The 20570-nt window shown below is 35.7% G+C and overlaps 6 protein-coding genes across 7 annotated transcripts; 4 read left to right on the top strand and 2 right to left on the bottom strand.

Moving 5' to 3' along the window:
• Window positions 1562–3634, top strand: LOC104713897 (cytoplasmic 60S subunit biogenesis factor REI1 homolog 2). The gene is made up of 5 exons (XM_010431126.2): window positions 1562–1772; window positions 1909–2481; window positions 2567–2736; window positions 2840–3049; window positions 3142–3634. Exons 1-5 carry the CDS (start codon window positions 1668–1670, stop codon window positions 3296–3298), a joined length of 1215 nt encoding a protein of 404 aa, XP_010429428.1. The 5' UTR covers window positions 1562–1667; the 3' UTR covers window positions 3299–3634.
• On the top strand, window positions 4083–6308 carry LOC104713896 (replication protein A 32 kDa subunit A). The gene is made up of 10 exons (XM_010431125.2): window positions 4083–4306; window positions 4437–4547; window positions 4638–4738; window positions 4843–4884; window positions 4981–5058; window positions 5179–5257; window positions 5352–5438; window positions 5534–5616; window positions 5741–5809; window positions 5906–6308. The coding sequence occupies exons 1-10, from the start codon at window positions 4202–4204 to the stop codon at window positions 5985–5987; spliced, it is 837 nt and encodes a 278-aa protein (XP_010429427.1). The 5' UTR covers window positions 4083–4201; the 3' UTR covers window positions 5988–6308.
• On the top strand, window positions 6963–8224 carry LOC104713895 (fasciclin-like arabinogalactan protein 3). Its single transcript, XM_010431123.2, has one exon. It carries the CDS (start codon window positions 7208–7210, stop codon window positions 8051–8053), a length of 846 nt encoding a protein of 281 aa, XP_010429425.1. The 5' UTR covers window positions 6963–7207; the 3' UTR covers window positions 8054–8224.
• Window positions 8339–10066, bottom strand: LOC104713894 (selenoprotein H). Of its 2 annotated transcripts, XM_010431122.2 has the most exons (5): window positions 9699–10065; window positions 9577–9629; window positions 9166–9262; window positions 8975–9034; window positions 8339–8614 (listed from the first exon to the last, which is right to left on the bottom strand). In XM_010431122.2, exons 1-5 carry the CDS (start codon window positions 9960–9962, stop codon window positions 8534–8536), a joined length of 555 nt encoding a protein of 184 aa, XP_010429424.1. In that variant the 5' UTR covers window positions 9963–10065; the 3' UTR covers window positions 8339–8533. The 2 variants fall into 2 exon arrangements, with proteins under 2 accessions (XP_010429424.1, XP_010429423.1); XM_010431121.2 differs by having other exon boundaries at window positions 9577–10066.
• On the top strand, window positions 13919–16764 carry LOC104713893 (protein CUP-SHAPED COTYLEDON 3-like). Its single transcript, XM_010431120.1, has 4 exons — window positions 13919–13955; window positions 14081–14309; window positions 15698–15969; window positions 16052–16764. The coding sequence occupies exons 2-4, from the start codon at window positions 14123–14125 to the stop codon at window positions 16544–16546; spliced, it is 954 nt and encodes a 317-aa protein (XP_010429422.1). The 5' UTR covers window positions 13919–13955; window positions 14081–14122; the 3' UTR covers window positions 16547–16764.
• LOC104752083 (apolipoprotein A-IV) lies at window positions 16784–20564 on the bottom strand. Its single transcript, XM_010431119.2, has 14 exons — window positions 20317–20564; window positions 20098–20225; window positions 19908–19979; window positions 19412–19525; window positions 18975–19043; window positions 18769–18879; window positions 18630–18692; window positions 18485–18547; window positions 18245–18400; window positions 17997–18152; window positions 17803–17883; window positions 17652–17713; window positions 17387–17514; window positions 16784–17102 (listed from the first exon to the last, which is right to left on the bottom strand). Exons 1-13 carry the CDS (start codon window positions 20456–20458, stop codon window positions 17436–17438), a joined length of 1296 nt encoding a protein of 431 aa, XP_010429421.1. The 5' UTR covers window positions 20459–20564; the 3' UTR covers window positions 16784–17102; window positions 17387–17435.

Raw genomic sequence — 20570 nt, 5'->3', positions numbered from 1 at the left:
CTTAAGCAAAATATCTACATTTACTTCACCTTCATATATGTGTATATATATGTACACTTGACATAGTTTGTTCCCTGTAGACAAATAACGTGTCAAGTTAGTATTGACCTAGAAATTTTTATTATACATATTCAAACCTTTACACTACGACTGAAACTATATACTAGTATTTATATATTAACACCTTTACGTATTCAAACTTTTCATTATGGACTAAAAAACTTGGGAAGAAGTCCGTACCGTATCATAGTAGCTTTCTTACGTTTCTTTGATACCAATACGTACCAACTATGATAAAAAAAAAAAAAAAAACATTCGTAGAAATATATTACTTTGTTTTAACATATTATCTTCGTCTAAGGATTTAGATGTATTGACTTCGTCAATCGATCGGACTCGAGTTCATGATACTGTTTTGGAGAAGGTCTACCGTATACGATACGGCACAGACCAAACATCCAATACCTTGTTTATATATTACACTAGATTAGGACCGCGGTACACCGCAGAGCAAAATTATTTATAATTAAAATATTAAAAATATAAATTGTATTTGTTGGTTAAATATGTTATAATTATATAATAATTGTTAAATAAACTATATAATACCGCAATATAATTTATTTTTATATAATATTAATTTAAATTTAATTAGATATGTCTATTTTCTGATACTAACAGTGTTAACAAAATAATGAAACGATGTTTTACCCGTGTAACACCGAATTACTACTATTTTTTAATTTATATAAATATCGATAAAACCTGTCCTGCTATATAACCCCGTCCCGAGATATTTTAACTCATACTATATCATCTTAACTTTTAATATTTATTGTGTATCTACGATATAATATTATCATATTTAACCTTTTAAAAATCTTTAAAATAAAGAAGCGGAATAAACCAAATAAAAGTTTTTAAAGTTTGAATGCCTTATAAATCAAGAGTCTACTCATTTGTATTCAGAATCATTTTGGCAATTGAGAATATCATTAATGTCATAGTTATTGCAATGTAATTTTCCGGAAATTTTATTTACAATTTCATTTTCCGGAAATTTGATCTAGATTATTAGTAAAAGAATATATTTTCGCGGGTCCTATGAAAATTTGGACATTGTTTTGTCTACAACCTAAATAAATGGAGGCCCTTAAATTATGAATTATCAAAAGACCCATAAAATACTAAGAGGTCCATATAAAATTGCTAGAGGTCGACATAATTAATTGCATTAGTAGCATTAATTGCTAAAACTTTCCTTATTAGTATTTTTAAGCAAAAACTGCTGCAAAAATACTAGTATAGATACAGAATATCGAACATAAATTTTCTTGCGTGTGTGTTAATTGTTAAACCAGACTTTTTTCTCGGGACTAATTAATTTTTATATTGCAGCAAGTTTGCAACTAATCTACCGCAATTACTAAAGCGAAAGGGCCCGATATAAAGCCCAATTAATTTTAGTTTGGGCCAAAATTCAAATCCGAACGGGTCTTAACCCGACCCATATAACATCACCGCTTTACGCCACCAGACTTTTGGGGGATATTTTTAGTCGTGAACAAAATTTTTGCCGACCTACGGAGCCGTCGCCTCGTATATATTACAGAAACCCCATTCCTAACTCTTTCTCTCTTCTTCTTCCAATCGATCTACAGAGAGATATGTCAGGTTTAGCGTGTAATTCGTGTAACAAGGAGTTCGAAGACGACGCTGAGCAAAAGTTTCATTACAAATCCGAATGGCACCGTTACAATCTCAAGCGCAAGGTGAATACAAATCAATCTCTCTCTCGTGTTTTTGGCTTTTTTTACGTTTTCTTGTTCGTTTGCGTTAAGAGTTTGATTTAGCTTATACAAATCGTGATTTGTGTTCCTGTTCCCGTGATTATGATGTTATTATTAGATAGCTGGTGTTCCTGGAGTTACAGAGTCACTATTTGAAGCTAGACAAGCAGCTATAGCTCAGGAAAAGGTCAAAGCTGTTGAAGCACCGATGCTTTATACCTGTGGTATCTGTAATAAAGGTTACAGGAGTTCCAAGGCTCATGAGCAGCATCTTAAGTCCAAGAGTCATGTTTTGAAGGCTTCGGCGAGTAACAAAGAGGAAGGTGATAAAGCTATAATCAAGCAGCTTCCTCCTCGTCGTGTTGAGAAGAATGATACTGCTCAGTTGAAGGGTTCGATTGAGGAGGAGGAAAGTGAAGAGAGTGAGGATGAATGGACTGAGGTTGATTCGGATGAGGATTTGGATGCGGAAATGAATGAGTCTGGTGAAGATGAAGAAGAAGAAGAAGAAGATATGGATGAGGATGGTATTGAGTTTGAGTTTGACCCTTCTTGCTGTTTGATGTGTGATAGGAAGCATAGGACGATTGAGAAATGTATGGTTCATATGCATAAGTTTCATGGATTCTTCATTCCTGATGTCGAGTACTTGAAGGATCCTAAAGGGTTTCTAACTTACCTCGGCCTAAAGGTTTGTGCATTCGGTTTAGCGCTCTGTGTTCATTGATCTTAGATCGTTGTTTTATAGCTACTTATATATATGGTTGTTGTTTCAGGTCAAGAGAGACTTTGTGTGTCTGTACTGCAATGAATTGTGCCGTCCGTTTAGCAGTTTGGAAGCTGTTCGAAAGCATATGGATGCCAAAGGTCATTGCAAAGTGCATTATGGTGATGGTGGTGATGAAGAAGATGCAGAGCTAGAAGAGTTCTATGACTACAGCAGCAGGTTCCAGTTCTTCTGCTTTCTCCTTTGTTGGTATCTTATTACCTAATCTTATCTAAATGTGCTTGAACTAATTGTTTCTTCTTTTTGATGTGTGTTTATGCAGTTATGTCAATGGAGACGAAAATCAGATGGTTGTGTCCGGTGAGTCAGTGAACACCGTAGAGCTTTTGGGTGGGTCTGAGCTTGTTATCACCAAGAGAACCGATAACAAAGTAACCTCTAGGACTCTCGGGTCTCGGGAATTCATGCGCTACTACAAACAGAAGCCACCCCCATCTTCTCAGAAGCACCTTGTCAACTCTTTAACCTCGAGGTTTGTCTTTTACCCATCAGAGATCATTTCTCTCTGTGTTTGTCTAGAAATAGTATTGCAGAATCTGACTTGAAATGAAATCTTAAACACAGGTACAAGAGAATGGGTCTAGCAACAGTGCATTCAAAGGAGGATATAGTGAGGATGAAGGTGCTGAGAGAGATGAACAAAAGAGGAGCAAGAAGCAGTGTCAGGCTCGGAATGAAGAGCAACGTCATCAGAAATCTCCCCAACAACGTCACTTATTAAGTCTTGCTCCTCAAAACATTCAGGTCTCTTCTCTTTGTTTGATTTGAGATCACAGGAAAGAATTTTGTGGAACTTGTGTTGGCGAGTGAATCCAGAACCTATCAAAGTTTTTTTCTCAATAGTACCAAAGTATCGTAGGCCTATTGGGGTCCCTTTTTGTCCGATTTAGTCTTTTGAAAGTGTTACGTTTTGGCTGAGTTTGCTGTCTGTATCTCTTGCCCAGTACTTTGTATTTCTTTTTCTTGTTAACTACTACTACACAGTCTATACTCTACTACACTAATCTCTACGTATTCTGGTAAAAGATTAGGGGCTAATCTATCTTTTCTTTATCCAGTAAACTAGTAAAGAGTAAGGGCAATTTAAGGCTTCGATTGGTAATCCAGTTGTTGATATATTGTAACCACATACACCACAGTAAAATCCAAAGCATTATGAAATCAACTTGGTAAACGGTACCAAAGTTTTTTCCCAATCTCTATGATATCTCACTAGTAGATGATTGAGCTTAGATTTAGAGGTTAACACGAAAGATTACCTCGTTCGAGTTGTCACCTTCCCAAATCCCTCTAAACCGAAACTTTGAGCCGAAGAATAAAACTGAACTGAGAGTAAACCAAGAACCAATATCAAAATTATTGTCTACCAAATCTCTAAAAATTTAATGAATTTACAATTCATAATTTAAAATTAATTAGTTTTATACAGCAATTAAATTAATTAATTTCTAAATAGGAAACGAGCGGACTATTAACCCTAAATAGGCGGGAAGCTCTGGACAAAATTGGAGGGAAAATTCCCCCAAAAAGAAATACTCAATTCATCGCTCTCTTAATCACTTCTCAACTTCTCAATCTCTTCAGTAATACCTTAGGGTTTTCCGATTTCCGAAAGCTTCGAAAAATGTTCTCCAGCAGCCAATTCGAGCCTAACTCGGCCTTCTCCGGCGGCGGATTCATGTCTTCTCAGCCTTCTCAGGCCTACGAATCCTCTTCCTCCACCGCTAAGGTAACTTTAATCACATCTTCCCCTTTTTTCGCTTAATTTGAACCGATCGAAAGTTTCAGAAACAAATCTATTGATTTGCGCACTTGATTGATTCGATTTAGCTAAATCCGATTTGTGAAAAATATTGCAGAATCGTGAGTTTCAAGGTCTTGTTCCAGTGACGGTGAAGCAAATCACTGAATGTTTTCAATCCGGTGGTGAGAAATCTGGTCTCGTCATCAATGGGATCTCACTTACAAACGTACATGAATCTATCTCACCAGATTCTAGATTACTACTGTATTTTGTTTATATATAAGGATACTGAATTGTGTGATGCTTTGATTTGTAGGTCTCACTTGTTGGTCTAGTGTGTGACAAAGATGATTCAAAAGTCACAGAAGTTAGATTTACTCTTGATGATGGTACAGGACGAATTGACTGTAAAAGATGGTATACACACACAGATACTATTACTTTTTGATTGATGATTCAAAGAGTTTTTTTTTTAAGGTGAAATTTGTATAATTTGGTGATGTTTGTTCGTTTCTTTATAGGGTGAATGAATCTTTTGACGCTAGAGAAATGGAGTCTGTGCGGTTAGTATCTTTTTAGTTTTGTTGTCTGATTTATGGTAAAAGATTACATTTGTTTTGGAAGTGTCTTCTAATGGGTGAGGTTGTGAAATGAAACAGTGATGGAACTTATGTGCGTCTCAATGGTCATCTGAAGACTTTTCAGGGGAAAACTCAGCTTCTTGTTTTCTCTGTCAGGTATGTATTTTGATGGAAACTTTGGCATTTGCAATAGATTTTTGGTATACTCTACTTAAGGTTGTTAGATATATATGTGAAGTCATTTTGAGTGTTAAAAGATTGTTTTTGTTTTTGCAGGCCTATAATGGACTTTAATGAGGTTACGTTTCACTACATTGAGTGTATACACTTCTACTCCCAGAACTCTGAATCACAGGTAATAGAAAGTGGAATAAAGCAAAAAGATTAACTTTGTTGTTGTAAGATCACAATTTTCAATCAATGCTCTCTGACATGTGTTTTCTCAACAGGGACAACAAGCTGGTGATGTTACTCAGTCGGTTAACACTACGTTTCAAGGTGGATCTAACACAAACCAGGCAGCACCATTGAACCCTGTACGTTGAGATTCACCAAGTATTTTTTTTTTTTTGGTTTCCTTCATGACATGATTTGCTTGCTTAAAATATCATTGTTGTTGCTCTCTTTTTAGGTGGTGTCCTCTCAAAACGATGGGAATGGTCGCAAGAACTTGGATGACATGATTCTAGACTATCTAAAGCAACCTGCTTGCACGTGAGTTTGCTTTACCTTGCACCACTTCGAATCAAAACTCATTTTGCTTGCCTGTGACTTTGAGTCTGCTGTACACACTGCACCACCTATAGTCGGTCTCATAATTGTTATTTGTTCATTGCAGAGCAAGACAACAGGGTATACACATTGATGAAATTGCTCAGCAATTGAAGATCCCAAAGAACAAGCTAGAGTACGTTCTTTTCTCCTTTCTCCTTTCTCCTTATAACCTCTGTCAAAGTTGTTGTGTTCATGAGTTTGCTTTGTTTTCTTTCTGGTGTATTTATAGGGGCGTTATCCAATCACTGGAAGGAGATGGTCTGATATACTCGACAATCGATGAGTATCACTTCAAGCACGTCGAGCTCTGATCTTATCTAAAAGTCATCTAGAGTTTGGTTAATCCGTAGATAAAGAGTCATTATTAGTGTCTGGTGATTTGAGAGATGTTTTCAATATCTAGAACCTAGGATCACGTCTAGTTCAATTCTGAAACTCTGGTATTGTTGGATTGTTTCCTTGTTTCCTTCAATTTGGTAAACCGACATCAAAAAGTTCGAAGTTGCTTATTTTTATCTGAAACAAAATGTGTGTTTAAGTCAATGGTGTGTGATGAGACATATGTTGCAGACTGAATCAAACTTGTAGAGAGATTTCTTTTTGTTATGAGTTATTACAATTGATTACGGTTTGATTTTGAAATTACAGTTTGGTTCGGTTTACATTGGTTTTGGAAAGAAGAAACCAAAAAAAAAAATCACGCCACGCCACGCGACGGCAATTTGGGAAACAAGAGTGTCGAATTAAATAGGCATGATTTTGGTAGGTTAGAACCCACAGGAATTGGCTACACTCGCGCAACTCGCGTTTTATGCGCGTGGGTAAGAAATAAAGCCTTGTGATTGGCTGAAAAAAAACAAAATAATAGCTCCCCTCCTCCTCCGATAATAACATAATTTACTTGTTTTCGATTTCTTCGTCTCTTGCTAAAAGTTGATTCCCTAATAAAAAAGGGCTTAACATCAACAAAAATTTACATTTATGTCTTTAAATGATTAAATCTATCAATTACAATGTTGACAAAAAAAAAATACATTAATTACAAAGACTATCTAATTAGACTAGGAACTTGTTAAAACGGATCCTAATCTAATAGTTTTGGAATCAAATAGTTAAACTAGTTAGTTAGCTGAAACCATTAGTTTACCTGGTGAACCCCCTAACAGAGGCCCTGTCACTACTAAATAAAGATTATGGACTAAAAATCTTCAACGTTGATCTCTATATTTCTCCTATTTTATGTTGTAACATCTCATCATTCTTTGCATAAAATAACAAATCTCAATATCAGTCCCTAAAACCAAAGGTACAAAATAAAACAGTCTAAAGCCAAATATAGAGGTAACAACAATAATGTCAAGTTCAAATTTAGCCAGCACAAATATATAAGTAAATGTCTCGGCACCATTAATCTTGAACGCTTCTTTAAGTCTGTATATATACCTAAGCTGATCCTCCTATTGCAACTCAGGCTTTGAGGTTTGAGCTTTTAATATAGAACAATAAGGGTAATAAATAAAAACACCCATAAATGGGTCTCAAAGTCTCCTCTTCTTTCCTCTGTCTCGCCATCTTACTCGCTGTTTCCTCCATTGTATCAGCGGTTAACATAACCCGAGCGCTCGAGAAATACCCTGAATTCAGCAGCATGACTGAGCTTTTCGCCAAGACCGAGCTCACGCCGATTATCAACAAACGTCAAACCATCACCGTGCTGGCTCTTAGCAACGACGCTATTGGTTCCATCTCTGGTAGACCCGAGGAAGAGCTCAAGAACATTCTTATGAACCATGTTGTTCTTGACTACTTTGATGAGCTCAAGCTCAAGGCTCTCAAGGACAAGAGCACATTGCTCACTACCCTTTACCAGTCCACCGGTTTGGGACAACAGCAAAACGGTTTCCTCAACTGCACCAAATCTAACGGAAAGATTTACTTCGGTTCCGGTGTGAAAGGCGCTCCCCAAACCGCTGAGTACATTACGACAGTCTTCCGTAACCCATACAATCTCTCTGTGGTCCAGATCAGCATGCCCATTGTGGCTCCTGGACTTGGGGCTCCGGTTAAGGTTCCTCCACCCCCACCCATGTCTTCACCACCAGCTCCATCTCCCACCAAGAAGGGTGCTGCCACTCCAGCTCCTGGACCAGCTGAGGAAGAAGATTACGCAGACTCTCCTCCTGGTTTAGCTCCAGAGACCGCACCTGCATCAGCACCATCAGAAGCTGATTCACCAGCTCCGGCACCAGAGAAGTCTGGTAAGAAAAAGATGCCAGCAGCTGACGAGGCTGAACCACCTTCTTCTGCGTCTAAGACTGGCTTGAACTTTGGTGCTGTCCTCGTTCTCGGGTTTGTTGCTAGCTTTGCTGGGTTCTAAGATGGATTAAGACAGAGGCAATGGTGATATGAAGTGGATCAATTACACGAACAATTTCTACCCACATTATTGTACCTCAATCATCTATCATTAGGCAAAAGTGTGATGTTCTGTCTTGTGAAACTTGTATTACCAAATTGTAACTTTAATGTTATATCTTCATTCATCCAATCCATAACATAACTAACGCTTGCTTCAAACTAGCATAGTAGCATTACGAAGACGACTTAATACCAAACTACATAAATCATTTCAAATCAACGAAATATATCAGAAAGTTTTAGCTTCAATAACCTGCACAAAGCCGATCAAGCACTGCAAAAATGATGAACTGGTGGTTGAAGGGTTTTCACCAAACCATTAAAAATTAATCCTAAAAAGTCTTGCAGTTGCTCTAGAGAGTCAAATATTAAAGCCTATTAGCCGATGGCTGAGGAATAGACAAAAGACTCAGCATTGATAGAAACTATTACTCCTATGTCATTTAATCTTCTCCACGATGTCCTTAATGACCTCTTCCATCTTCAGTTCCATCATCGGTGTAAATGGGCGCTTCATACCCTACATAAGAAAGTCACATCATCTTCTATATAACATGAAAGCAAACTATTTCTTATTGTATACCTAGTCACTAACAATCTGATCTGGTAGTTAGTTTTGTTTCAAAGGACTTAGCACGAAGCTCAAACAAGCCAAAACGGTACTTAGAAACGTAGCAGAGTGAAAACATAAAGTAAACCACATTAGTGATCAGTTGACTCAGCTGACGGATCTCAAACTGATTTCCAATTTCAATACCATACCATGAAAGAAACTATGTTACGAGATGTAGAACGGACAAGATAAGAAAACTCAATTCAAATGGAACAAAGCCACTCACAGAAGTATGACTCAATTAGTATAAAGAATGAAGTAGCTTACCAAAAGACTGATAAATGTTTCACCACCTTCCTCTCGAATCTCAAAGCAACCACGCCTTGGCTGTTAAAACACATCAGAAAAGGGAAAAAAAATTAGCATACTAATGCATCACATATTGTGTCAAACATCTTCAAACAATCATAACCCACAAGCATTTATGACAACATATATACATCTGAAGGATTCACTACCTTATCAGGATTCACAGTCACAATGATGCCAGGAACAGCTTCCTCCAAACCTTCCTTCACCTGATTTGCCTTCTCCTTGAACGATTTGCATTGTTTGCTTCACCAAAACCACAACACACTTCAGCAATGTAACGAGACATAGCATCATTCATATACAATGACTTCACTTTAAGATTTCTCTCCTCAAACATCACACCAATTACAATCAAGAAGATTCAAAGAACGAAAACCTAACAACAAGATAAGAGTAAACCCTAAGAACCACGAAATTTCCAAAAAAAATCCAAAAGATTTAGCTTCAAAATCGGAGAACAAAAAGCCCTAAATACTCGCTTCTACATTTGCCCCCAAATTTCTCCAAAAAAAAAAAAAAAAAACCCTAAAAAGAAGGAAGAAGACAAATTCGTTTACCAGTGCTCGATCACAATCTTCTTCTTCCCAGAGTTATCGTCATCTTCTTCTTCCTTTGCTTCCTCTGCAGCATCATCTTCACCATCTTCCTCCTCCTCCTCTTTCTCAACTTTCACAGCGACCTCTTCTTCTTCTTCTTCTTCTTCTTCTTCTTCTTCTTCTTCTTTTTCTTTCTTAATCTTCTTCGTCGCAGATCCACCAGCCTTCGCTTTCGTCTTCCTTTTCTTCTTCTCAGGAGATTCGAGCTGAACAAGCTTAGAAGAAGAACCGCTTCGCCGAGTGTCACTTCGAGTCTTCCGATCCATGCTTCGTAGCACTCTTGTCGACGGCACAGTAGTAGCTACAGCTTTCCCTTTCCCTTCTCCGTCGACCTTCGGCGGCGCCATTTGTACGGTAAAGAGAGAGAGACTCAAAAAGAAAAGCTCCGTCGCCAAAACCAAAAAACCTCCGCTCTCTCTCTCTCTTCTCTGTAGATATTTTCACTCTTTTCAACCGTTCGTTTTTATATTTTTTATTTTTTTTTACATTTAGTTAAAAGACGATACAGGCGGGGTTAAAAGATTAAGTTACCCGTGGAAAGACACGTCATCGTAAATTTGAATAGACGGTCAAGATTAACTGTAGAGTAAAAATAAAAGACTGACACTGTTACAATTGTTGTGTGATCATAAAAAAGGCGTGTGTTGTGGAATTAGGCGACATATCATGACGTTTTACTTCTAAAGATTAAGACCACATGCTGTTTTTGGTTTATTAATCAATGTAAAAAAAATGGTTGCTGAAGCCGTTTTACAATTGGTTCTCTCAAGAGTAGATGATGTATTGGTTCTTGGAAATTGTTATGTTATTAGTTATTTTATTTTCTTATATATATTTCAAAAATAACTAGATACAATTGGGTTTCTTAAAAAGTTACATTCATGCTTACGTATAAAACCATAAAATTTTGAAAGTTAGAGTAACAATATATATTAAATGAAACTTAAAAACAAAAAGATTTAAAAACAAAAAAATGGAAATGCTTCACGAATAGATAAATGAAATGGAAGGCTCAAAATTTGAAACCAATCGACCATATAAATATTAGAATCACATAATTACACTAATCTTATATTATAGTAACTTTTAATATTTTTCTATAATAAGCAGTCGAGTCGATATTTCATCTTTAAAAATCTTGTTAAGATAGTAAAAAATGTATATGTTCATTGATCAAGATAAATTAAAGGTTTTGAAAAGACCTCAAACAAGCCAAAACGGTACTTAGAAATGTAGCAAAGTGAAAACATAAAGTAAACACACAAAATTTATAAGTCGATACTACTATTGGGATTGGACTACAAGGTACGTGTCCATCTCAAAAGATTGTTGCTTGCAAATTTGTGCAAACAATTATTAAATTTAGATACAAGACAAATCAGAAATAAATATATTTTTATTGATAAATTATACGGTAAAAAAATACCACAATTATATATGAAGTGTGTTACAAGTAGCATACCAAGCATGAATTCCGCATCAATCAAATCCTTTTTTCCATGAATGTGTCACTTTCTGAATTAAGTAGATATGTTTATAATCAACTTGTAATTCACTAATAGTAATATATTACTTTTTTCTCGTCACTTTTTATGGAATTACCAAAACAGTTTTAAATTACATTAGATATGTCTCGGCCTCTCGGGTAATACATATAACCACAGGTGGAGCTAGGTTGTGGTGAGTGGCTCAGTTGTAACACATCGATGAACGTTCACACACCTCGGTGGATACTACCAAAACATACATGTATATCCGTATCAATCAAATTACGTTACGTTTGTAACAATTTGTGTATGTGTCCGCCATGCAATATTCAGAACGACTAAATTTTAGAGTTCTTAAAAATAACGAATTTTTACATCACTATTCACTAATAAGATGTAAAAGTTTTATTGGGGAAAAAAAAATGGATTTGCGATAGGATGCAAAAATGAACCCAATTAATAAGTACATCATATAGCACAAAGTGCCACTATAGTTTCTATTATCATGCATATATAGTTTTGATTTTCTGAAAATTACATAGTCATGCAAATTTACTTAATTAAGATTATTTTCTAACGGAAATTTTTAATAATTCTTCGTAGTAAAACGTGGTTACCCAATAACATATTAGAATAGGAGAGTTAATATAACACACGCAAAAGATGATTTGATGAGATGAACGTGTCGTAATTTCTTGTACGAGTGAGTATATCTTAACATTTTGAAGATTTTGAACTGTAAACAGATTATAACAATCTTTTAACATATTTTTGCTAATAAAAAAATCGTTATACGTAATGGTGATAGCTTCGGAGGAAACATTAAGACTAAAATGTACAAAGAACGGTAGGTTCCTAATGATCGGGACACTCGTCCTTGATTAAAGACGCATTTCGTTTTCTTTACATGAAGTGTTTGATAAGTTAAACCTATTGTATTTTCTGGAAGACTGTGAATATATATGAGGGAAAATACTATAATATATAGTATATAGTAATATATCTTCTCAAAGTATATAATTGTCGTGGCTATTTTCAAAATCGGCATGTTTCATCTGATAGAATTATAATATATTATTTTAGTTAACGATAAAATTATCTATTTTTTGGACGACACCACTGAGTTCATTGATACAATACACTTGATTGGGGTTAAATGTCTACTAAGTAAGCGAATTTGTGCAATTTTTCTTGTACTTTTGATGACGTACTCCAAGCTAATTGTTTCTAAATATGAGAATATTAGTGTACGTAAATATGTTGTTGTTTTGTGATCAAGTTATTCATATCCTATACTAGCTATTAGTAAGTCAAACCGGAGTTTCTAAATGAAATGTTGGGTTTCGACTTATTAATTACTACTATATACGCTTCTTTGTCGGGTATCATTAATATTTTAGGACAAGTCGTAAAAAGTTTTGAAGCAAACCAATAGTGTGTCCGCAATATTTGGACCGTAAAGGAAATGTGATTATCTATTAAGTTTATACCAAATGATCTCGAAGTGAGAGTATCTAAAGTGCTAGGTTGATTTCCAATTGGTAAATTTTGTTGTTACTAAATTTCTTTAACAACATTTTTCATTTTTGTGAATAGTAATGGAGCAAATGAATCTGCGGGTTGTTGAATGATTATATGAAATCCTTAAAAGATACAATTGAAGGAGACAACAGTTATACAAACCGTCATCCATATTATATCTTTGGTAAAAGTTTCAAAAAAATTTCTTTTCCAAATTGAAGTATAAGATACATTATAGAACTTAATTAATATTGGTCATTTTGTGGTCTTGATAGGAAGAGATTTTTTTTTTGTTCAAACTAATCATAGTCATCATCAACTATATTTAAGAGAAATCATCACCATTTTTCTTTCAAACCTTGTTGATTCCTAGTGATAAACGATTTCTAGGCTCATTTGCGGATTTGGATAATAGTAGGGAGACAAAACGATTCTCTTTTTTTCTTGCTCGATTCGATTCACAACAATAATAGAAAAAGAACACAACCGAATCTTATGTAAATAAACACCAAGTCTAGTAAATAATGAACATGAATGGATAAAAAAATGTGTTGAAAAGACAAAGTCGTCAACTTTATATTTTATTAATATGTATAAAATTACATAGACAAATAATTAATTTTTGGAATAATATTAATTGTTCAGGTGAGAAAAACTATATACCTCCCAACGTAATTATTTCAGGGGACATATATTTATAAGGTAAGATGAATTAGTGTAGTAAGGGTCTAAAAGGAGAATTTCTTGACCAACAACACAAAAAAAACAAAGGATAAAATTTGGACGTGGGAGGTAAGCTGCATGTACCTTGTACTTGAAGACCCTTATTAGGTGAGAGCTTCATGCACACACTCTCTAGTCTCTTCCACATTTTCCTCTTTTTCTACATTATAATTTCTACTCGATAAGATAGTAATGTTAATTCAATTATTTATAGATAATCGCATAAACAATAAAATGTAAATACTTACAAAACAGTAGTATCTTACAAAGCAGTCTTCATTTTAAAGTTCCATGTTTTGCAATCTTGGATGGTAACTGTAATTTCCTAAATATGCAAGAACTTATAAATATGTGTATATATTATAATTAATAAAGGCAAAACCGTGTTATAATAATTGTTTTTTTAATCACATGCACGACAAAAGTAAGAAGAAAAGAAGAAAAAACCCTACCCTTATTTTGTCTTCTTCCTTCATTTTTTTCTCCTCTTCCTTCATATTTTCCTCCTTAGAATAGTCGCAAGTCATCCCTGTCTAGTGATATATAAATACCACCAAAACCCTAATCTCATAAAAGTTTTGGTTGTCTGGTTTTTCTTCTTCCATACAAGTAAGCCCAATATCTCACCCTATACTTGTCATATCTCTTGTTATTTTTTTCTTTTCGAATTCCTCTTTTAGTACCTTTATCTTATGGATTGTGAATCTTAGACATGTTACTATATGTGTTTCAAGGAGATAGAAAGGTTCTTGGATCTGGACTAAAGATCATATAAAATGGAACAAGGAGATCACCAACAGCAGAAGAAAGAAGAAGAAGCTTTGCCGCCAGGCTTCAGATTTCATCCAACGGATGAGGAGCTAATATCTTATTACTTGGTTAATAAGATCGCCGATCAAAACTTCACAGGCAAAGCAATCGCCGACGTTGATCTCAACAAGTCCGAACCGTGGGAGCTTCCTGGTACGTTAATTACTCTTATTACTTTCTTCCTACACACGCGCGCACACACACACATAAAAGATCACATGTATATCTCTTCGATCGATATGTAGATAATTTTTTTTTGATGGGTAGATAGATACATGTGCATATTGATATACATCGTTGATTTTATTCAAGATTGGTATGACCTTATTTATTTGGGTTAGAAAATATCCGAAGCAATTTTTTGAACATATTAAAAACCAAAATTATGTGTTTCTTCTACTTTAAGCATATATATGGTATACATAATACATACATGAGGAAAATGATAGAAATGAGTCATTGAATGTTGAGAACATGCCACACACACACATATATATATGTATGTATATACTAGATCTACACATGTACACATAAATTTAATGATCTTCTATTTTGGGAAGCATCTAAAAGTTCATTAGATATATTTACACCCATTATATATATAATTCGCCTTATGAAAATGCATGCAATAATGTCATGAGGATATTCTAGATTACTAGTCGTAAGTCAGTTAGTGTAAAATTAAAGAGAGTACATCATTGGTTGTAATTCCTTTGTATTAGCTATCCCATTCACAATCTATAAAACTATTTTCTTGTACTATAAACTAATGAATTTGTCCCCCCAAAAAAAAACTAAGGGATAAGCATGTGGTTGTGGTGCACTGGTGCGAAGGCTAGATAGATGTAAAAATCTTTTTTCCCTTTTTCCTTTCGGTCACAATATAAATGTAAAATATATGGAATACATTTATCAAAAGAATCTTTGGAATAGATGAAGTTTCCTTAAACAATGCTCGGTATAGAAAGAGAGAGAGAAAAAAGTAAGCATGTATCTTGAAAATAGAAAGTCACACGATGAAGTTTCCTAACAAACATTAGTTACATGAACGGAAGTCATGCATTCACTACCGTACGTACGTTAATTTCTCATCAACTTATTTTGTCTTTAGTTCCATCCATAATCAAGATATTGATAAACTAACATTATCTTTGTTTTTTATCTAGTTATCTTGGTTCCAAACTGTGCGGATTATTCAGCTTAATAACACATTTTTAAAAAATATAACTTTATAAATAACAAATCACTCATCTAAAAAACCTAAAACATTCATCATATTAGTATTACTCAGCTCAAAATGTTACCACTATTTTACAGTTAACTTCATTACTCTAGGATTCATCTAACATACCAACAATACCATCTTTTCAAAGAGTCGCTTTACTAATCGTCACAAAATAATATATTATTATCGTCGATTCTAGAAGCAGAAAGCTTAATTATTAGTAATATGTTCACATTTTGGAAATGTTTTTTCTTTTAAAAAAAAGTTAATTCGCCAAGTTATTCACAAAGTTTCTGTTTGAGTAAATTGTTGATAGAGAAGGCGAAGATGGGAGGAAAAGAATGGTACTTTTTCAGTCTACGGGACCGGAAGTACCCGACAGGGGTGAGGACGAATAGGGCGACGAATACAGGATATTGGAAAACCACCGGAAAAGACAAAGAGATATTCAATAGCACAACATCCGAGTTGGTCGGAATGAAGAAGACTTTGGTCTTCTACAGAGGAAGAGCTCCTCGTGGGGAGAAGACTAGTTGGGTCATGCATGAATATCGACTTCACTCTAAGTCTTCCTACAGAACCTCCAAGGTATAATATTTTTACATATTTATATATACTAGCTAGCTCAATAATTCTTACTTCGTATCTATGATGGTACACGTAAATGCAGCAAGACGAGTGGGTAGTGTGTAGAGTATTCAAGAAAACAGAAGCAACCAAGAAATACATAAGCAACAGTAGCAGCAGCACAAGTCATAACCACAACCACGTAAGAGCCTCATTACTATCAACCAACAACAACAACCCTAATTACTCATCAGACCTCCTTCAACTCCCACCGCATCTACAACCACACCCAAGCCTCAATATTAACCAGTCCATCATGGCTAACGCGGTTCACCTAGCCGAGCTCTCTAGGGTCTTCCGTGCCTCCACAAGCACCACCATGGACTCTGCTCATCATCAGCAGCTAATGAACTACAACGTCCACATGCCTGTCTCAGGGCTCAATCTCAACCTTGGCGGTGCACTGGTCCAGCCGCCTCCTGTTGTGTCACTCGAGGATGTCGCTTCGGTTAGTGCTTCGTTCAACGGCGAAAACGGGTTCGGAAATGTGGAGATGAGCCAGTGCATGGACTTGGATGGATACTGGGCATCTTATTAAAGTGGTAATTGTCAGTTTAAGTTATGGTTCTTATTTTGTTTGCACGCGGAAGAAAATTCCCTTTACTTGTTGGTAAAACCTTTTTGTTTGTTTTTATTGTCGCATTTGTTTACCTATTCTAGGAAGATATCAAGATTCAAAGGTTAGTCAAGCCAATTATGGTGCGACTCTATGATTTTCAGTTACAAATAAAATAAAAGCTGTAATATTTCCCAATATTTCAAAAAGGATAAAAGAAAGAAAAAAAACATGGCTTTTAAAAAAGAGTAATGGAGGAACTCCCAAATTTTATCCACATAAATCACAAAATACACAAACCAAGCCCTTGCTAGATTTCCTCTAGATGTCTAATCTTCTCTGTATAAAAAGACTGAAAACTTTATATCCAAAAGGCATCTCAAAAACGGAGAGAGAGAGAGAGAGTGAAGAAACACTTGTGCACAGCGAGCTTAAACCATAAGATACCTCTAACATAAGCTGTTTCTTTCATACTAACGAAGAAAACATATAGACTGTTGCTGAGGCACAAAGAGAACGCATCAAAATCCGTCTTTACCTGCAAGAGTATAGCGAAAGGTCAAGCTCACTTGACACAAATCACTCCAAAGATTTAACCTCAGTCACTAGTCAGTTACAGCTTTTACACTACATGAGCACTTAACATAAGGACTATGCATTTATGATTCAGAAACGGGACACACTATCCATATATCAACATCAGTCAGACTCAATTCTATGGAAAGTAAGTTCTGGCTTGGCCTAACGACCTATTCAACGACTGCACATTCTTTGTTCCAGATCCATTCTGCGACGTGTATTTAAGCATAATGTAAGATGTACCTCTAATATTTATAGCACGCGGAAGTAACAACAGCGTCATCATGTGACTTCACTTGTCAGAATGACCCCTTTTGGCCTTACGGCGAGTATGGTGATGAGGCTGTCGGATAGGCTTCTTTGTCTTTGTGCTACAATAAACATATAACAAGCTCACTGAAGGTCATTAAGTGAAATCAAGGATGGTGTATCTGTACTAACTAGAGAGCAATATACTGAAAGTTAATATTAGCATCTTATAGATAATGATTGGTTATAAGAAACTTGCCAGAAGAGCGAACAGAGAAATTTGTACACTATGAAGATGGGTAACGCCAACAAAGCAGAGGCCTGCAGTGAACAGTTTTTCAACTTTTAAGTTGAGAGGCAAAAGAACAAAAAAGCATGATGTCTTAAGAGTACAAGACCAGAAAACATACTGTAAACCAAATGAACTCTTTCGTGGCAAAAGGTTCCATCAGCTCATGGCTCTTCAATTTTCTTTCGACATTAGCTTGAAGCTTCACAGATAGACACACTTATCAGCTTAAAAGACAACATCTTCCTCCAGAAATGATACTACTATTCATAACTAGAATGTATATATAATATACACAGTGCTTCCCATCCTGACCTGATGGTGATACGTTGAGGCAGATTTTAGGGACTCTTTGTAGATGTGAACCGCCTTCTTTGTGTAAGGTTTCATGGTAGCTCTCACCTTATCAACATGTGGTTTTGTGGCCGTGGCTACTTGATCAACGTATGGCTTGCTAAATTTTTTAGCCTCCTGGAGAGCAAAAACAGAACGCATTAAGTGGATATTGTCATCAACGATAAGCTGAAAGACTAATATCAAAAACAAAAAGAAAAATACTTCACCTGGTAATAGGGATCTATATGTTCTTGAAACTTGACAATATGTGGAGTAACTGCACTCTTGGAAGCATGGTAAGCCTCTTTCGCTTTGGTAGATAGTGTTTGCACGTGTGGCTCAACATGTGTTTTAACAGTCTCTTTCATGGCCGGAATATATTTCTGGAAACAGAATTGCGTAAGCATAAGCATAACCATAAGTGCCTCATGAGGAGTAATGGTAGACATTGGTTGTAAGCTGCTTACAGTTTTAACATTAGCCATGTGCGGTTTAGCCCATTTTTCAGCTTGATTTTTGGCTTGTGTCACCTAATAGATAATTAAACTTCATTAGACATACGTTTCCTTAAATAGACATGTATCACCATTCCAATGGATAAACAAACAGTACCTTATGAGTTACTTTCTCCATAACTGGTTTTCCGTGGGCGTCCCAATGTGTCCCAGCAACAGTCTGAGTTCAGGAAGTGCCGACCTCAGTTGAGAAAATCTATTGTGTCAGAAAGTCGTAAGAGACAAACTCTATTTACCTGAAATTTAGCCCAGTGTACAACAAGCCAAGGGGGAAGCCACGCCCCATGAACCTCCATCAGTTCCTTAGCCTTTGTGGTTGCTTCATACTTTGTCCGCACCATTTCTTCCTAAAATTTCATTTTGATAAGATTAAAAAGTGATGGAAAAAAACCAAAAAGTCGAGGAGAACCAAACTTAAACCATGAGCACCATATCATCATACCTCGGAGAGTTTAAGAGCACGCTCAAGTTTTCGTATTTTGTTCTTCTGCTCTTCATTTGTCTTGTGAAACTGCAGGACTCTCTTGTTAAATTTGGCAAAAAAAAACAAAAAGCACGCATCCATACTTGACTTGCATACAATTCCAATTTCTACATTAAAACCAAACATCGACTTTGAAAAGGAGTTGTCCTGCAGAACAGATAATATAACTAGGGACACAAAAACTCAAAAGGAAAGACCAAAAAAAGTTACTCAAGAGCTACATTTAATTGGCTAAAACCTTAAAAAAAGTCCAGCAAAAGATGGAAACAAGGTAGATTAAATAAGAAAAATCAATTACTTTGCACGACCAGAGTTAAGCTATATAAATTGATTAACAGAGATACTAATAACATGACTCACGAGAAAAAAGGAACCAAAGGATGTAAAAAACATACTTTCTCAAGTCTCGAGTTCAATTCATTTAGCTTTTTCTCAGCTGCACTACTCCGTGCTTCTATCGATTCTTTCTCCTTGTTTTTCTGCTCTAGAAAGTTCTTGAGTACATCAACCTGAAACGTTGAGAGTAAAGAATTAAGCAACTTACATGCATATACATATACAAGATGAGTTCTCAAAATNAAGAAAAGGGAGAGAAAGATGTTCATGAAATCACATGTTGGTTCTCTGCAATATGATTAATGAAGGTCAAAGTCAAAACATAAACCATAGAGATCCGATAAAAAGGAAAACGCCACATGACATCTCTGTTCCTTGAGATTTAATACCATANCTAGCTGTCTCGGTCGGGTTAGAGAAGAAGAGGTACACAATACCAACAGAGTACCTTAGCCACCAAGCATTCTATGTTCTTTTACGTGAGGCAGAAGAAGAGTTCNACTTACATGCATATACATATACAAGATGAGTTCTCAAAATATAAAGATCTCTCACCTGCTTCTCTAACTCAGCAGCTCGTGCTTGTGCTTTACTCAACAATTCCACAGAATCTGATGAACCTTTTTTCTGATGAAGCAAAAAAAAAACACAATCAGTGACTCCAAACTGAAAGCAAGATTAGAAAAGTATACAAAGATGAGTGAACAAGGAAGTAAATTGAAGTGAGACACCACTACATGCATACCTTAAGTGAAGAAACCTCAGTCTCCAGAGAAGCAACTTTGGCTTGTCTCTCTTGAAGAAGCTTCTCCTTCTCTGCTAATAACTCTTCTCTCCCTTTAAGTTCTCTTGTTTTCTCATCAATTTGAGATTCTTCACAAAACCCACAAAACAAAACATAAATTGAGAATTCGCACAAAGTTAAAAAAATCGAAGTAACTGTAAGATTCCGAGTTGTAAAAACCTAGGGCACGGATTTTAGAATTAAGTTGATCCAATTCGATTTCACCGCCGTCGATTCCAGCGTCGGCGAAGACGAGACAAGTGGTGAAATTGAAAACCAAGGCGAGAAATAGTAACAAAGCCACGAGTTTCGCGGCCGCCATGTTCTGAATAAAACTAACAAAGAAGATTTGATCTCGCCGGAGATTTTTTTCTCTCTTCTTCGAATTTGTTTGTTTGATCAAATTGGACCTTTTTTTTTTTTTTTTTTTTTTT

Source organism: Camelina sativa, chromosome 9 (genome assembly GCF_000633955.1).
Source record: "Camelina sativa cultivar DH55 chromosome 9, Cs, whole genome shotgun sequence".
NCBI lineage: Eukaryota > Viridiplantae > Streptophyta > Magnoliopsida > Brassicales > Brassicaceae > Camelina > Camelina sativa.
The sequence above is the reverse complement of the archived record's forward strand: the minus strand, read 5'-3'. Positions and strand labels throughout refer to the sequence as shown.

Bases quoted from the DNA above. Each gene is read 5' to 3' on its own strand.
- LOC104713897 (XM_010431126.2), top strand. From the start codon at position 1,668: ATGTCAGGTTTAGCGTGTAATTCGTGTAACAAGGAGTTCGAAGACGAC. The intron at 2,482-2,566 runs GTTTGTGCATTC...TTGTTGTTTCAG, and splicing joins TAACTTACCTCGGCCTAAAG to GTCAAGAGAGACTTTGTGTG. The intron at 3,050-3,141 runs GTTTGTCTTTTA...TCTTAAACACAG, and splicing joins GTCAACTCTTTAACCTCGAG to GTACAAGAGAATGGGTCTAG.
- LOC104713896 (XM_010431125.2), top strand. From the start codon at position 4,202: ATGTTCTCCAGCAGCCAATTCGAGCCTAACTCGGCCTTCTCCGGCGGC. The intron at 4,307-4,436 runs GTAACTTTAATC...AAAATATTGCAG, and splicing joins CCTCTTCCTCCACCGCTAAG to AATCGTGAGTTTCAAGGTCT. The intron at 5,617-5,740 runs GTGAGTTTGCTT...TGTTCATTGCAG, and splicing joins CTAAAGCAACCTGCTTGCAC to AGCAAGACAACAGGGTATAC.
- LOC104713895 (XM_010431123.2), top strand. From the start codon at position 7,208: ATGGGTCTCAAAGTCTCCTCTTCTTTCCTCTGTCTCGCCATCTTACTC.
- LOC104713894 (XM_010431121.2), bottom strand. From the start codon at position 9,962: ATGGCGCCGCCGAAGGTCGACGGAGAAGGGAAAGGGAAAGCTGTAGCT. The intron at 9,035-9,165 runs GTAGTGAATCCT...GTGTTTTAACAG, and splicing joins TGACTGTGAATCCTGATAAG to CCAAGGCGTGGTTGCTTTGA. The intron at 8,615-8,974 runs GTAAGCTACTTC...TTTCTTATGTAG, and splicing joins AAACATTTATCAGTCTTTTG to GGTATGAAGCGCCCATTTAC.
- LOC104713893 (XM_010431120.1), top strand. From the start codon at position 14,123: ATGGAACAAGGAGATCACCAACAGCAGAAGAAAGAAGAAGAAGCTTTG. The intron at 14,310-15,697 runs GTACGTTAATTA...AATTGTTGATAG, and splicing joins CGAACCGTGGGAGCTTCCTG to AGAAGGCGAAGATGGGAGGA. The intron at 15,970-16,051 runs GTATAATATTTT...ACGTAAATGCAG, and splicing joins CTTCCTACAGAACCTCCAAG to CAAGACGAGTGGGTAGTGTG.
- LOC104752083 (XM_010431119.2), bottom strand. From the start codon at position 20,458: ATGGCGGCCGCGAAACTCGTGGCTTTGTTACTATTTCTCGCCTTGGTT. The intron at 20,226-20,316 runs GTTTTTACAACT...GGTTTTGTGAAG, and splicing joins TTCTAAAATCCGTGCCCTAG to AATCTCAAATTGATGAGAAA. The intron at 19,526-19,907 runs GTGAGAGATCTT...TCAACGTTTCAG, and splicing joins CTGCTGAGTTAGAGAAGCAG to GTTGATGTACTCAAGAACTT.